General features: G+C 39.0%; 1 protein-coding gene across 1 annotated transcript; it reads left to right on the forward strand.

Annotated features, from left to right (window-relative positions):
* Positions 1-267: 267 nt before the first annotated feature.
* Positions 268-12050, forward strand: CD274 (CD274 molecule). Its single transcript, XM_032206002.1, has 8 exons — positions 268-390; positions 3441-3509; positions 4215-4568; positions 5043-5324; positions 6553-6660; positions 9068-9124; positions 10051-10116; positions 11086-12050. Exons 1-8 carry the CDS (start codon positions 360-362, stop codon positions 11106-11108), a joined length of 990 nt encoding a protein of 329 aa, XP_032061893.1. The 5' UTR covers positions 268-359; the 3' UTR covers positions 11109-12050.
* The last annotated feature ends 4573 nt before the right edge of the window (positions 12051-16623 follow it).

Genomic DNA, 16623 nt, shown 5'->3' on the forward strand with positions numbered 1-16623 from the left:
TTTTTGCGCCTTTGTTTCTGAAAAAAATAAAATGTCAGTAAATGTGTTTTTAAGCACAGAAGAAACCAGTGGAAATAAGACTTCATCAGTCTCACCTATTGTGGAAATCCACCCCCTCAGCCTGCTAAGGTAGTTTCAGGTTATGAGAACCTAAAGGTTACATTCAACTGTTTCACATACTGCTGTCATGTTCCTCCCACACTTGAAGCAAAAAGCCCAGCTCTTACCAATTTTGTCTGTTATGTGCTTTTGCTTCCATGACAGGTACTGAGTAGGCTGCCAGGTAGAAAGAAGAAAACATTTCCTGAAAACTTTGAAGTGGTCATTTCACAGTATTTTAACTCATCGGAGAATCTCAAATGTTTTTTGAGATGCGTGAAGGCAACATAGGTGAGTGAACTTACACTGAAATACATTTAAAGTCATATTTTGTGCTGTTGACAAGGTTATCCCGTTAACAGTGAGCAGGTTAATGTAAGTAGCATCTTTTGGCTTTTCATGCTTGTTTTTTTATCATTATTATTTATTTATTTATTTATTTTTGCTAAGCTAACACACAGGCTTAACAAGTCTTGTACCACACAGTGGCACAGCAAGAGGCATGACCATGCTCTGATCTTGTAGAGCGAGGATCTGTTATCCCGGAGAAGGGTAGACCGTGCTCTTCAGTTTATTCCTATTTATGACCTTCACACACGCAATACGTTGTGCAGAAATTTCCAGTCATTGTTAGTTCAGTACCACACATGGTAAAAACTGTCGCTTGGTATTAACATACTAAGGGCTGTTGCTCACATATTGCTGTAATGAGATGATATGTTTCTTAAAATGTCTATGGCATTTTATGTACTAATTTTCCCAACAGTGTCTTGTTACTGTGAACCACTGGTAGCAATAGAGAATTTTCCCCAGTGGGGAATTTTCCTGTTATGGGGAAGTTTCCTGAAGGAGTAGGTGGAGTTAATCAACATTTAAGTGCTGTCACAAGAAGACTTGGTCAAATAGTTCTGTTCTTCCTGTCATCTCCATTGGATTGTGAGGGAACCAAACAGGCAGCAACACTGAAGACTACTTTTTGCTGTGAATATCTTTTTGCTTTTATGGAACGGTGTTATCCATAGATACCAGAAATCATCAGAAGGAAAGAAGGGGCATTTTGGTAGGCTCTGTAAGAAAAACAGTGAGCTTTGGTGAAGATCTTTGATTGGCGTCTGGGTCTCAAGCAGGTTCAACTGAGCCAGCTAGTGTCTGCTTCTGCTCAGGGTGAAAAAGAAGAAAGGTCTGTAATGGTTACTGCAGCAAGTTTTTTCGCATGCATTTGGATTTGACCTGGACCTACTTTTCTTCTCACTGGAAGTGAAAAATTGATTACAACCGCATACTTTCTTGGTCTTGAGGAATTTTGTAAGTAATACTCATACATTTTTTGTGTGTAGCAAGGCTTGTCTTCCTCTGCAATGGGAGAAAGTGTAGAAATTAGAGTTTTACAATTTCAGGATAGAGTCGCAGGTCTGAGAACCATAGAAGAGCTTACTGGCTATCATTATCATCCCTCTCCCAGCAGTTAATCAGAACACCTCTCCTGGAGGTAATGCCTACACAATAGCGGGTACCATAGGCAATGCATGCCCAGGTATGATTATCATCCCATGACAGTAGTCCACATGCTGTTTTTTTCTGGGCAGCCTCTCAGCTCTGGTCTCTGTCTGCTTTGAAGAGAGTAGACTGTGTTTTGGGCATGAGCATACTGCAGCTCCGGTCATTCTGCCATTGGGAGCACAGAACACCTGCACACTTACTCGGTCAGTGTCAGAGGCTCACTGTGCTGTAGGATGTGTCAGAGTAAGTACAATCAGGGCACACTTGTGAGATGAGTATTTCTCTATCTTGTTTGAGCAGCTTTGCTCTGGAGCTTAGTTGGAGTGCTGACCTGCTTTGTTTCTTAGGCAGTGGCATAATGACAGAGGCATTTTGATGCATGTGCGTCACCAGAAACTCATAGGTACCCACAGGCAGCAAGTTGCTAGTGCTTTTGAGAACATCATTTGTGGTTAAAGAATGAATTGGGTACCTAACCACATAAAGAATTTATTCATCAACGGAACAAATCTTTCATCATGAGGGTCTCTGTTTTTTCCTGTCCTTTTTAGGAGAATGTCCCATGTGTTAGATTGGATCCCTTTCTCAGCTCCATCTGTATTGCCTTCTGCAAATGTCCTGTTGGGATCAGGGAGCATCTGTCAGAGGAAAAGAGTAGCTTGAATCAAATTCTCTTGAAGCTAATCCTCTTAATCTAAGTTACTGTGAAGTCACATGTCTTAATGACTCAGGGCAATATGGTTAATTTTTTATCATCTTAATGTTGAAAACCAAAGAAAGAAAAACACTTAAAATGGTAGGATTTGCAGTCCAGTGAGAATTTAAGGAGTTAGGAAATTTGATGGTTATCACAGTTGCCTAATTTCTTATGCAAATGCTGAAACCACCACTAGAAAACGGTTGAATGCAATCTTTCCTTATTTCTGTGTCTGTTTGGGTATCCAAAATGCAAGTTTTATTTAGATAAAAACTTAGAGTTCTCTGTACTCACAAAAGATTTCCGTTAAAGTCAGCTTAATTTTTTCTTGAGAGTGATTTGAAAAATGATGGCACTGTTTGGTCCTAGTATTGCTCTGACTTAAAATGCACGTGCAGTGGGCACGTGAAGGTGAGTGTGAGAATTGACGTGAATCAGTGTTTTCTAAGTTTAAGTGTTGTCTAGGAGTATAAAAGCCATATCAGTAAAGAGGGGAAGGAATCTCTTGGAAAATTGATGTAATTTGCATACTCAGAGGTAAAGCAGCAGAAATTCAAGAAAGCAGAGTTTGTAGGCTTTCTGTGTCACTGTTTTACAAAGGCGCTGTTGTGTGAATGCTCATGAAGTTGTTACTTACCACATAAATTCCACTCAGAATATGTGCAACTTCACAAGCCCTGTGATCAGGACTGTGAAACCAGGTGTCATAAAGTGGGTTGTGTTCACAGTACATTAAAGTAAGGCCAACTGGTGGGAAGAACTGAGTTCTGTTCCCTCCAGTGAATGCGTGTAGAAAAAATCCTCCCTCCTCTTCAAGCAGGAAGGACGCTTCCTTCTATGGTTTATGGGAACATCTGGGAATTTGTGAGTAATTGTTTAGTAATTGATGGAAGTGATAAAATCCATGTTTCACCATAAGCAAGGAATTTGTTTAAAGGAAATGAACGTAGTTGCTCTTCCTGGACCCATCCAGGAAGGACCCACCCCTGCCTGACCCAAACACAATTTTGTCATCCCTTTTACTAGAGTGGAACTCAGTGCCTTGTGTCTAGTTCTTTGTGTGGAGTGAGTGTGAAGTATATTTTACAGTGAAAGTTAGAAAACAAGCAGAGATTAATGTTCTTTGATTATTTTATCATTTTAGGTTCTACCTACATCATGGAAAAGCCTTTGCTTCTGTATGTGTTTTCATTCTACTGGTGTTTCCTAAATGGTAAGAAGCTGAGTTGTAAGAAGTAGCAGAACTATTTAAGTGTCTTTCTTTTCTACGTGTAGGCATGGAAATGTTAACCTCTCAGTTTTCCTGCAGGTGTTGGTGTTCGGGTTTTTTTAGCTTACTGTTTTACATAGAAAGGTCATCATATGCTTTTACATTAAACTAGATTAATGTGCTTAATATGGACGGTTTGATATGGGGGCAGGTTAAAATCCTTGTCAGTGTTCAGCCCAGACAGTAATTACGACAAGGTACTATTTGCATTACACGAAATTTTCTTTTGTGGCAGTGTGAGGCTTGAGAATTGTTACGTATTTTTGAAAATCCTGTGTAAAAAGAATTGACGTTTATATGAACAGAACATTCTCATAAGAGGCACTAACAATTGCCTGGTACTGTAGTGGTGTTCTGAAAGCAACATCTGAGGGGGTGTGTGCATGCATACAGCTATTTTTAATATACACATACTGCTTTTTTGTGCATTTGTGCACAAAGCAGGTTTCTGCAGGTATAAATAGCTCTGTTTGTGAACAAACGTGGGAAAATGCATGCAAAAAAGTTTAACTTTAAGAACATGGCAGATACTTTTAGTCCTTAAAATGTCATGTATACTTATATATACGGTGTGTTTGATAAGGCATGACTTTCAAAATTAGGCTTATAATCGGAAAATTAAGTTTTCTTTCAAATTTTGTTTTTCAGCTTTATTCACTGTTGAAGCTCCCCAGTCACTCTACATCGTGGAACTAGGCAACAATGTGACCATGGAATGCACATTTCCAGTGAATGGGAAATTAAAGTTTAGAGATCTAAGTGTCAGCTGGGAAAAAAAAGATGAACTTGGAAAGGATGTGTATGTACTTTTCAAAGGGGAGGAAGACTTCAAAAGTCAGCACAGTGACTTTAGGGGGAGAATAAAATTGTTGAAAGAGAATCTGAAGCTGGGGCAGTCTCTCCTTCAGATCATGGACGTGAAGCTCAGAGATGCAGGGCTTTACCGCTGTCTTATTGACTATGGGGGAGCTGACTACAAGACCATCAATCTGAAGGTTCAGGGTGAGTTCTAACACAGGATGTTCACTGCTAGATGATACTGTTGAAAGATTTTGGGGGCATCCTGGAAGGAAGGCGTGTCTGCACTAGCATTTCAAGAAAGCTCTCTGGAGACAGGAAAAGCCTCGTGGCCACTGCACAGCTGTCTTCATCTATGTGGAATCCATGTTCTGTCCTTTATTTTCCAGATATATGGTATGGCAAAAACCATTTAGACAGAGCAAAGATCAGAAAGCTATTGCAACTTCCAGAACAGTGTCAACACTGTAATAAACCCTGTATCTCAATTACTGTAGAGACACACAACAGTGATATTTACTTTTTCTATCAGGAGTATTATTTACAGAAGCCAAGGTTGGCCCAAGCACAGAAACTTGGCCCAAGGGCCTTATCCTTGGGGATAAAGAAAAGGTATCTTGCTTATATGTGTTGTTCTTTTAGCTTCCTCCTGGTAATCATCTTATTTAATTTCTTTAGCTCCTTATAGAAACATAACCCAAGGAGTGGTGAGCACAGGACACAAGGAATGGAAGTTAACCTGTCAATCAGAAGGATACCCAAAAGCTGAAGTGATATGGCAAAATGGAGAATATGAGGATTTGACTGATAAGGCAGATACAAGATATGAAACTGGAAGTGACCAGCTGTATCGTGTAACAAGTACACTCACAATCAAAAATAGGACTCACGAGAATTTTCGTTGTATCTTCTGGAATAAGGAGCTTCAAAAAAATACATCTGCAATTTTATACATAGCAGGTAACTTTTGTAAATTTCATTTAAAGTAATGCATTTTAAGATATTCTGTAATTTTGTCCCAGTTGGATCAGACATTTTTTTTTTTCCTGTGTAATTTTGAAAAGGCTAAAAAGAAATACCTGTGTGTTACATTTTTCTATTAATGTACACTTCCACCATACCAACATGTTCATTATGCTTGTGTGGAAGGATCTAGTTGTTCCATGGTTAAAATTTTGCATGACCTACACAAATTTCACCTACATGGTAATTGCATATGAACCTGTTAAAAATGTTCAATTATTTGAAAAGCTTGTAGCTTTTAAAACTTTCAAAAAAGTCTAGGAATGAGACCTTTCCATGTAAATTAAATACACCTTTCAAAAACCATTCTGTTTTGATGATGAGTAAATTTGAACAAACCGGTCTTTTCCTATGAATACAGCTTTTGCTGTGACCATATTTAATTTTAACAAATTTCACACAAATATTTTTCCTGATAAAATGTGGATTGAGGGAAGATGCACAAAGACCAATACAATTTCCTATTAGACCTTTTAATTGGGTACCACACCTACTACTTTTGCTTACTCTTCCTTTTTGCATTGTACTTATGATATGGTTCAGCTAGGCTGGAGAGCCAGCTCACAAGCAATATTACTGTTTATCAGACTGTTACTCCGGTCATTTCCATGGTCCACTTCCTTGTGCAGTCTTAAAAATGATGGTGCTGGCATGCTTTTTGGGAGTGACAAGGGTGGAAACAGTCAGCTCATAGAAGGAAAGCTATGTAAGCCTTTCAAAGGGTGGTGAGAGGGTGAGTTCAGTTCTGACAAGAAATGCATCTGGGTTTCAAGGAAGCCACCTGTATGCATTATAGCTTTACCACAACACAGGGACTCTTTCTCTAACAGCTGTTTCCTGTAGTCCTGACAGAAGGACTTTAAGCTGGATGTAGACTTTGTACCTTGGTGATAAACAGGATTTGTGACAGGAAGGAAAGGCACTATCATATGGAATACAGGAAGGAAAGATAGATATGAATATGTTCTATTTCTTTTGCCTTTAATGGGGTAACGAGATACGCTGAAGCGCATCATCAGCACCAGGTGATGCTGATGCAAACTAAAAGTCTGTTACCACGTCCATCTAGAATGCTCATAGCAAAAGTAATAGGATGAAAATGAAAGAAAAAGGGAGAAGCTTATGTAATTCTGCAATGTCTTTCCCCTACTTGTTTTTCCTGAAGATTCAGCTGATGATGTGCTTTGGCCTGAGAGCAGACGCTTTGTTGGGGCAATTGTCGTCGTGATTGCTCTCGTTGGATCAGTGCTACTTATTCTCTGCATAAGAAAAGGTATTCAAGTTATTTATTTTGGTGTATTGCAGTTGCTATCAATCTGTTCTGTTGATTCATCCTCAAAGAGGTGAGATGAAATAATAAAAGCCTGCCTTAGATCCTTCATCCTGAAACCATTCAGTTTTTACCACAGTTTATTTTTGTTTCCTCACCTGATCTAATCAGATTCTAGCTGTTAAGTTAGCAGAGTGGAAGAGGTTGTCAGTCCCTCACAGACCATTTACCGTGGATCGTTATTACTTTTTCTTACAGGTAATGAGGTAGAGCAATACGATTAGTATTTAATCTGTTGAACCACCAAAGCAGAGTTTATGCACCTACTAGAAATGGAAGCTATTCTGTGCCCTCCCTTTTAACTGGGGACCTGAATGCTCAGAACAGATAGGGCACTTTCATTTTTTTTTTTAAAGATTTTTTGCTGCAATCTCTGAACTGTGTGCATTTTTTTTTTTAATGATCTGTTATGGACTGTAGATATATCTCCATTTTGGCTAAAATACCATTAAAATGGTACATTACACATGAAGTGATATGTCCAACATTTTGAGTCTGAAAGATTATTTTTTTTTTTCACAAGAGGTTTGCACTGAAGCTTGATACCACTTGTTCCATTTCTTTGTTCAGTTTTGAGGTTTTTCAGTTCACTTGACTGACTTGAATTGGATATTTTCAGCATCACACTACACTGAAAGCATTGGCAGTAATTTGTTTTAATTTGCTACAAGCCAGAGGAAAACCTTGGAGAACTAATTTTAATGTGTTCATGCATGAAAATAATACACTTATGCACCAAGATTAAAAAAAAAGTGTGAAATGTGTCGCATAACCTGAAGTAAATACTTTATACACACACACACATACATCCCTTCCTTATGGGATGATGGATTTGTTCAAGGATTTTGTAATCAGTGATACTTTTTTACTTTTTAGCACATACAATAAAGTCATGCAAACCTCAGAACATTCATTGGGACTCATTTGAAAGTATCAGAAGGAAAGCGTCTTTTTCTGAACATTCTATTTTTGGCTGGAACTCTTCCTCAAATTATAATAAATTTGTGATTTTTATTTTTTTAGCTTATCTATAGCTCCTTTTTTTTTTCCTTCCAAATAGTTTTTGAGCTTTTTTTTTTTCTTGTCAAGCTTCATGCAGAAAAAAAGTACTAGAGGCATTGATACAGTACTCTTAGCATTGTAGTAACATACTGACATGATTCAGTTAAATGTTACCAGATGAAAATGAACAAGACAGTAACCTGAGTTCTTCTTTTGAAATTCCCCAATTTTATAGTAGATGTAAATGGGTAGCTGCCATGAAATTAAGCTGGAACTAATGCAAAGGCTAGTTGCAATGTCATATCAAGGGTTGTCTCAAAACTTTGTACACTAAGAGAGATGTGCTTTCTCAGGCTGTGCACCAGAACTGGTTTTCCTGTCTGCCAGCTCTCTCTTTCCTAGTGAAAGTCAGAAACAGCACCAGTTTCTGGCTGCAAATAACACAAAACCATAACATCTACAGCGAGTCTTCATGTTCAAAATCCATGAAATACATGATAGAATTTAATGTGGATATTCACGTTACAAACTCATCTCATGAATAGATGCTATGGAAACATGTCCTGGGAGAAGTGTTCATAAAGTTTAGCAGGCTTGCAGGAGACGTTAACAGGCTGCAGTAAGGCTGTATGTAACCTACATGTCTAAGAGTATACTGCTAGGAACATAGTAGGAACAGGAGTAGAACATGAAAGTGGAAGAAGGGACAGCAAAATCCTTGACTTCTCTGAAGATTCCCATCTGGGGATTTCAGTGAAGGTCAGAAGTTTCCTAGGTTGCTTGAGTTTTCTTTATCATGTGCATGTATACATGATTATATATATATATATAAATATATATACATGTGTATTTGATTAACATGATATATGTGATTAACATGGTTATGCTATATATATGTGTGTCATAAACAACAAATTGATTGAGAAGCTAAAGTAGTGAGAGTGTTTTTCCTTTAAAACCCAGGCTATCCTAGATCAACAGCCAGATGATTCTTTAAGAACAGAACCTCCCTGGAAGATGTGCTTTTCCCCCCTTTTGTCTCCCTCCTTGTTCTCTGTTGCACAATATGTTCAAATTCTGGGTGAAAAAAAACTTTGAACGAGTACTTTTCTGTCATATTAGTATAGGATGCCAATGATTTTGCAACTAGAAAGGAAACAAGAAGGAGAACTGGCAGACCACGGGCACTAAAGAGTACATCTTAAAGCCTTTGAAGAAGTGGAGAGTTTTGAGAACCATCATGACCCTGTGCTAAGAGTACCCTTCCTACCAGTGTGCTTAAGTCCGTACTAGATCTAAAATGAGTATTTTGCTTTTGATTTGTTTTTTGTCTCTTACTGTTTTTCAGCTAGTACAAGTAAGGACAAGAGAACGTGCATGGCTAACTCATCAATGAATATAGCAAGTATGTACTTATGGCATAAATCTATCCCAGTGTGACTCTTGTGGAAATAACTGAGAAATTATTCTTTAATTGAGAATCCATTCTGTCATGGTGACTACAATAGGCAAAACTACATTCAGCTGTTGTTTTGCTTTCTACTTTCTGTTTAAGTAACAAGTAGAAATTGAAGAGTCAGTTTTGATTACTCTGTTAACTTCTTGAAAAGAAAACGTGAAGAAAAAAAAAAGCATACCTGTTCTAGAAGCAGGTACAGTCTGTGATTTAGGAAGTCAGTGACAGGATGAGACCTGCTGCCTGGAACGTACACCTCAGTATGTTGGATGGCAGCACATCCTGGTGCATAGAATCTGATCTGGAGTTTTAGGTACATTGATCATGTGTTATTTCCAGTATTATAATGTGCGTTTGAGGCTGTTGAGAGGATCACAGAAAGTTCTCTAATAGCTTCTTTTTCCTCCTGTTGAGATACTAGTGCTACTTAGTAAAGTTCACTGGATGACCAGTACCACGACAATTAGCAATGGAGGTGAAAGTGGAGACATTTAATATTTAAAGAGGGAGAGAAGAGATTAAAATCCTTTAGCCTTCTCTTGTGATGGCTTACAGTGGTTTTTTTTTTTTGTGTGTGTTTTATTTGTTGTTTGGTTTTATTTAGAAACTGCTTTAAACTATACTACTCTATGAAAGTTAGTTCATATAGACTTTTTTTTTTTTTTTTTTTTTTTTTTTTCCCCGGAAGAAAACTTCTTGTAACTATACTTGCCTCAAATGGACACGATATTTGGTATTAGTCTCTTCCCTGGCCTGTGTTTAAGTCACATGCTTCCTGGTAGGCCTGAGACAGCACCTTTTTACAAAGATTTATCACTATATGAGTAGTTTAATTTGTGCTGACTGTTATCTGTATGTCTATGGTTTGTTTTAAGAGCTGCCAAAAGATAAGGATACACATGTCTGGAGAGGTCCTCATATTGAAGAGGAAGAGTTGAAATGTAAGTATAAATGATAATTGTAAAAATAGTAGCAAATTTCACACAGCATAAATCATTTGTTGTCATCACGTCTAATGACCTAAGTCTGGATTCATGACTCTTGATTCATGGCTACTTTATCTAGTTCCTTGTTTCAACAGATAGAGTCTTCAAGAGCTTAGCCTTCTATTACCTCTTAGAAATTAACTGTCAGCCCTATCTGTCTGCTGGGAGATATATAAAAATAACTAATCTAGTTAAAAAAAAAAAAAAAAAGCCCTACAAAAGAAGATACGATATATAACTATACAAATTAGTCTTGTATCTAGCTCATATTTTTCTACAAAAATAGTTGTGCCAGCACAACCAAAGGAGTGATGATGATGGTGGAGAGGGAGACCTTAACCCATCACTACCACTCAAGTGGTTTCAAGCTATGAGATTCTGACACAGCAAAGCAAGAAAATAAGTAACTGAATCTCTGAAACCCCTGAAGTAGATCCTGGTGTAAACCAGAAAAGTGAAATTACTGAAGTTTTTCTTTCACCTTCTTTCTGACCTCTAAAGCACTTAAATTACATTCCATATCCCTCCTTGTTAAACCTTACAAACACCTAAACAAGGGCAAGCAGGCCCAGATCTGTGAGTCAAAATGTTAGGGCTTAAGGTTACACTGCTAGGGATACTGACAATAGGGCACTAGAAAATGTATTGGATTTTGAAAGAAAGAATGACTTAAGCCACAGAAATATCACTATTTATTCAGAGAGCACTTTCCACCTGTGTGTTTGAACTACCACTTTACTTCCTGCCATGTTCACCCTCTGCATGACCTTTATATTAATTTCATTTTAGATCTTTCATTCTGACAATGAAAGGAATTTTTCTTGGTTCCACTAAACTCTATGAAAGAGTCACAAAGCCATGAAATGTTCTGTTATTTTATCATTTTGTGATTTGATTTTTTAAATGTAATTCTTCCTTTTACAGATATACATATTGAGAAGACTTAGAGAAAGCAGGGGAAGTTTTCTGAAGGTTTGATGGTTCTGCTGTTCTGTGCTCTATGTATTCAGGGAGATACTAATATTTTGTTTTTATTCTGTGGTTGCAACCTTCTTCCATATCATTGTTACTTAGGAAAACTGCAGTGAAGTTAATAGAATTGTCATATCATAAAAGGCCCTTGGATTCAGGCCTCTGTATATGTGACTATGTATGAAAGTGTTTATTTAAATGTCCACATTTCTGCTTTCTCAATTTTATGCACTTTCAGGAACACATCCTATTTAAAAATGTCTTTAAGGTAAAGCACTTTAGGTCCATGACCATAAGGAATTTCATAGATAATTCTTAAATAGTCCATTTTCTGCACTTTTTTTTTTTTTAACATGCCTGAGCTCTCAGTTCAGTGTAGAGATTTTTTCCTCCAGCTTGTAAAGAATGTTTTCAATACTTTGGTCCACATAAAAGATATGGGTGCAACAAGAGAAGGTGCCATACATACAGGGCATTTTCTGTCTTAACTGTAGATCTTAAAATATTGGTTACTCAGAGCTAAGTCTGAAATGGGCATTGTAACCTTCTTGATAACTGTGATAGGGAAATCATTAGATAATACTAAGTTCCTTTCTCTGAAAAAGTTGGTTTGGGGATTTTAATTTCCTTTTGATTTAGCTGGCACTACTTGGTTACCGCTTGTTACTCTTCTGATTTACCATTTGGGGATAATGCAACTCTTTGGACCTTCAGAAAGAGCAGCTCTTGATTTGGACTGCCTTTTTTTCATCCTGGCAACAGAGGAGGAACCTTCTCACTGTCAGGACATGAAATGTATGTTCTTGTGATTTAGTTTAGAAATGCTGATGGAATGTACTCCTGGATCCCACTTCCTAAGCTACTGCTTTGTTACATTTTTCGAGGTGCATAGCTTGTTTGTTTGTTTGTTTGTCATACACAGATCAAAATTATTTATTGCAATACTGTTCACAGTTATATTCCATTATATTTTTTTAATAAAATATGTTTCATTTTTCTTGTGGCTTTTTTTTTTTCATCTTTGACTTGTTAATATGTGGTATTAGGACTACTCATGCTGTTTGTGGAAAACTCAGGTACCTGAGGTTAGGGTGTAGACACACACTGTTCTCTGTGTGTCTCATTAGAGACATATAGTCTCTGATGGCTCTCACAAAGACAAGACAGTGAATATCTGGAATCTCACTGGACTCAAATTATATTTTTTCAGTTTAAAGTAAGTTAGTTTGTTGTGCATTCCTAGAGATGCAAATGCAAGCCTCGGACCAGGTCTTCATTGCTAGTGGTTTCAATCTAGCTAATATAAAGTTGTATTTAGTATGTCTAAGTAAGCTGCCTTACAGAGAAGAGTATACAGAGAAATGCTTCTCATAATCAGTATTGCGACAGTAGACCTAAGTTAAGTGAAATAAGTTACTGTGAAGTGATTAATTCATTGCAGAGCTTGCATGTTCTTATACTGATTCATGCTGTTTGACTACAAGGATGCAATGTGAACTTGGACATCCCCTTCGGCTTCCCAAAACATTTTTGAAGCCTCTATTCTATTGTCACTGAAGGCAATGACCAATTTTCAATTACTCCTGGAGTCCAATAATTGCTTTAGAAATGCTACAGCCATGTGTAGAAAATTCACTGCCTCTCTGCACACACATACAGTTTCATATTACCATACAAATAATGCCCCTAAGAAAACCTCTTCATTTTCTACTTTCTATTTGAGACTGCAGCAGCTGTTTGTATGCTGAAGTAAAAGTAAAAGGCTACTCCTTTAAATTATTTTCACCCTTCACAAGGCAGTGCTTTTAGTGTATGCTTCATATCATGGAACTGAAATTGATGTCTTTCTTATCCAACCCCACAGATGATCAGGAACTGCTATATTTATCTTTTTCTCAGAAAGGGAAAAGATAAGTTATCATAGACAAACATTTTTAGAGGTCCAGGATTGCTAAGAAAAGCCTGGTCCATGTGCACAGTCAAAATCGGCTTACTAGCATTTGAGGTCAGGAATCATTTGACAAAATGTAATTATGAACTAGTTTGAAACAGTTTTGCAATGTAGCATTTCATTTTGTAAAATATGGCTACTACTACAGCTATTACTAATATTTACATTAAGGTATAACTACTATTAGGAAAAATAGAGTAATTGATCTTGGACCTGCAGGGCTTCGACAAGCTGCATCCAGGATGTGTATCCCTTTTCTCTCTTGTCTGGAAATACCCTTCACTGACATGTCCCAGTGATGCATCATCCAAGCATGGGATAACCCCTCAAAAGGCATAGATGTTGAGAGTGAGACTCAGCTTGTGCAAGCATCTCCTCCCTAGTTCCCTGTCTCCCACTCCTGTTCCTCTGGTCAGATATCTAGCTGGTTGTCCCTGTGAAGACCCTGCTAGGTACTTTTGGGTCTAGGAGACGCCCAAATCAGCTCACTGTCTCCCCATCCCAGAAAAGGAACACATGAATGAAAACTATTGTAGCCAGGGCTGGCTCAGAATGAGTAAAAGTTTGTGATGGTGACAATGGCATCACTTCAGGATTTTCTGTCCAATAGGAAGAGAACAAGAAACACTTTTGTTTTCTTTGCAGAAGTCTCAATGCCGTCAAGGAAACTTAGACACCTAAATGCAGGGGAAGGAGATGTTCGTCATCAAACAAGTGAAGAAACTGTGGATGGGGTAGGCAAGAAAAGAGCCTGGCATGATCAGAACAAAAAGGAACAAAGCAATTGAGGCTGAAGTGCAATCACATCAAGTACAGGCACATAAAGAAAGAACTGCCAGCAGAACAGCCTCCTGGGGAAAGCTCTTGTGATCTTTCTGGGGAACCAGACATTCAGGTGGCTCCCTGAAATGCCTGTATGCTAATGCACGCAGCATGAGGAACAAACAGGAGGACTTACAAAAGACTGTGTGCAGTTACTGTGCTGTGTGCCCCCAGGGATCACAGAGATGTAGCGGGATAGCACACAGTTGGAGTGCTGCAACAGATGGATCTGGGCTCTTTAGGCAGGACAGGCTGGGAAGACAAAGAGAGGGAGGTAGCCTTTGAATGAGTGAACACTGGCGATGTATAGAGCTCTGCCTTCGAATGGGTCAGGAGCCAGTCAAGAATTTAGGAGTCAAGCAGATCAACACGAATCATGCTGTAGTGGGTGTCTGCTATAGGCTTCTTGGTCAGGAAGAACAAGTAGATAAAGCCTAGGTAAGACAGCTGAAAGGAGCCTCATGTTCACATGCTCTAGTCCTCGTGGGGAACTTGAACAACCAGGTTGGAAGTGCCTGGATACGGGGAGAGCAGGCTTCAGGCTGCTCAGGGAACTAGTTAGCAGGAAACCAACTAGGAAACAGCTCTTGAAGACATTGGGGTCTGTAAGTCCCCATCAATTTTTAAGTACTTGGATTGTTCAGCCCAGAGCAAAGGAGTATCAGGGGTGGCCTTAAGGCAGCCTGTAGCTTCCTCAACAGAGGAGCGGAGGGGGTTGTTATGGGGATGGTGAGGCACTGGCACAGGTTGTCTAGAGAAGCTGTGGATGCCTCATCCCAGGAAGTGTTCAAGGCCAGTTTAGATGAAGCCCTGAGCAACCTGGTCTAGTGGGAGGTGTCCCTGTGTAATGGCAGAGGGATTTGAACTAGATGATCTTTAAGGTCCCTTCCACCCCAAACCATTCCATGACTCTATGATTCTTGATTCTATAGTTCTAGCTCTTCTCTCTGTTGAACAGTGACAGGACCTGAGGGAACAGAATGCAGCTGTGACAGGAGATGTTCAGGCTGGGTGTTAGGAAAAGGTTCTTCACCAAGAGGGTGGTCAGGCACTGGAACAATCTCCCTAGGGAAGTGGTCACAACACCGAGTCTGAGGGAGTTCAAAAAGTGTTTGGACTACACTCTCAGACATAGGGTCTGATTTTTCAGTGGTCCTATGTGGAGTTAGCAGTTGGACTTCATGATCCTTGTGGGTCCCTTCCAACTCCCGATATTTGATGATTCTATGAGTAAGAGAAACAGTAGACAAACGTATCATTCAGGAAGAAGTGTTTTAGAAAAATTAATTTCCACTGCTTTCATATACTTGCAAATAGAGCACAGACCTCATTTTTCTGATATCCTTTACCCTTTGCTTTTACTGTAAGTGTTAGGATATCAAACAAACTTAATTTTAATTGTAAATCATAGATCATGCTCAACTCTGGCCCTATGGACCTCCATCTTTCAAGTGTCCAGTCATCCAAACTGTTGACTTCTGACAGCTGCCAAAGAGGTCACTAGGGTTTTTCTGGAAGAAGTTCAGGCAACACAAGAATAATTTTATGTGATAGAGCTTCACAGGATATGCTTACTGAGGAGATACTACTACTACTACTACTACTACTACTGGATATCAGTAATTTATAGAATCATAGAATCATAGAATATCCCGAGTTGGAAGGGACCCATAAGGATCATCGAGTCCAACTCCTGGCACCACACAGGTCTACCCAAATTTCTTTGAGATTGATTGCTCTGCACCAGGTAGGAGGTCTCAGTCAGACTGGAACTGTGATACAGTCATCATATATCTTCCCAAACCAGCCAGGATCCATTTCGGATTCATTTCCTAGAGAGGGCCATCCTGGATGACACACTTGGAGGCCCCTGATGTTTGAAGTATCCTTGGGTGTGACAGTTAAGGTGACATAACAACAAATAATTGATTGAAAGGTTTTATTGATAGTGGAAGCTATTTCTGGCAGAAATTGATTAAACCTTTTTGTTTATAACGGGAACTATTTGAACCTTGTTACTTTACAAGGGCTGAATGGCCCATAACATACAATGAAGAAAGAGAGAGAGGGAGAGCAAGTTAGAAAGGCAGAGGTAGAGGAAAGATCTAGATCATCTCCCTGGGTTCCATTGAGTTCTCTGGTTGAGTTCATGCTGTGCTTGTGAAGGTGGTGGGTGCACACATGGCCCCTCTGAGTTCTGCTATTTATGAGTCAGTCCCTACCTCCAGCTCTCACTTTGTATGCTACTTACTCCAAGCTTGTGTCCCAAGACCTTCTTGAGAAGGGGTCGTTGGGGAGATTGCTGATGTCTTTCCTCCCCAACCACCAGAACCACTGGCACCCACATGTCTCAGATGGTTACCCAATATAAGAAAATGGGCCCTGGAAAAGTGCTATCCCACCTCCACAAGATCCTATTTTCTAACCCCATTGTATCTCATGAGTGAGAACACCTTTTCTCTGCTGAAGGTATGAGACATGGGACAAAAGCCACAGCTATTATTTGTGTTGACCTGGAGTAGAATTCTTTCAAGTAATGAGAAAGTGACTGAAGATGAAGTGCCACACCTGTAGCACCAAAGCTTCTGAGAAACCTGGGAAGAGACCACTGTATCCTCTTCTACGTCTCCACCTCATGATATGGTCATAAATTAAAAGACAGAGTGATGAAGTGCAGTATGGAGGTAAATAGTACCAAACAACTGTACAATGCACCC

Source organism: Aythya fuligula, chromosome Z (genome assembly GCF_009819795.1).
Source record: "Aythya fuligula isolate bAytFul2 chromosome Z, bAytFul2.pri, whole genome shotgun sequence".
NCBI classification, from domain to species: Eukaryota; Metazoa; Chordata; class Aves; order Anseriformes; family Anatidae; genus Aythya; species Aythya fuligula.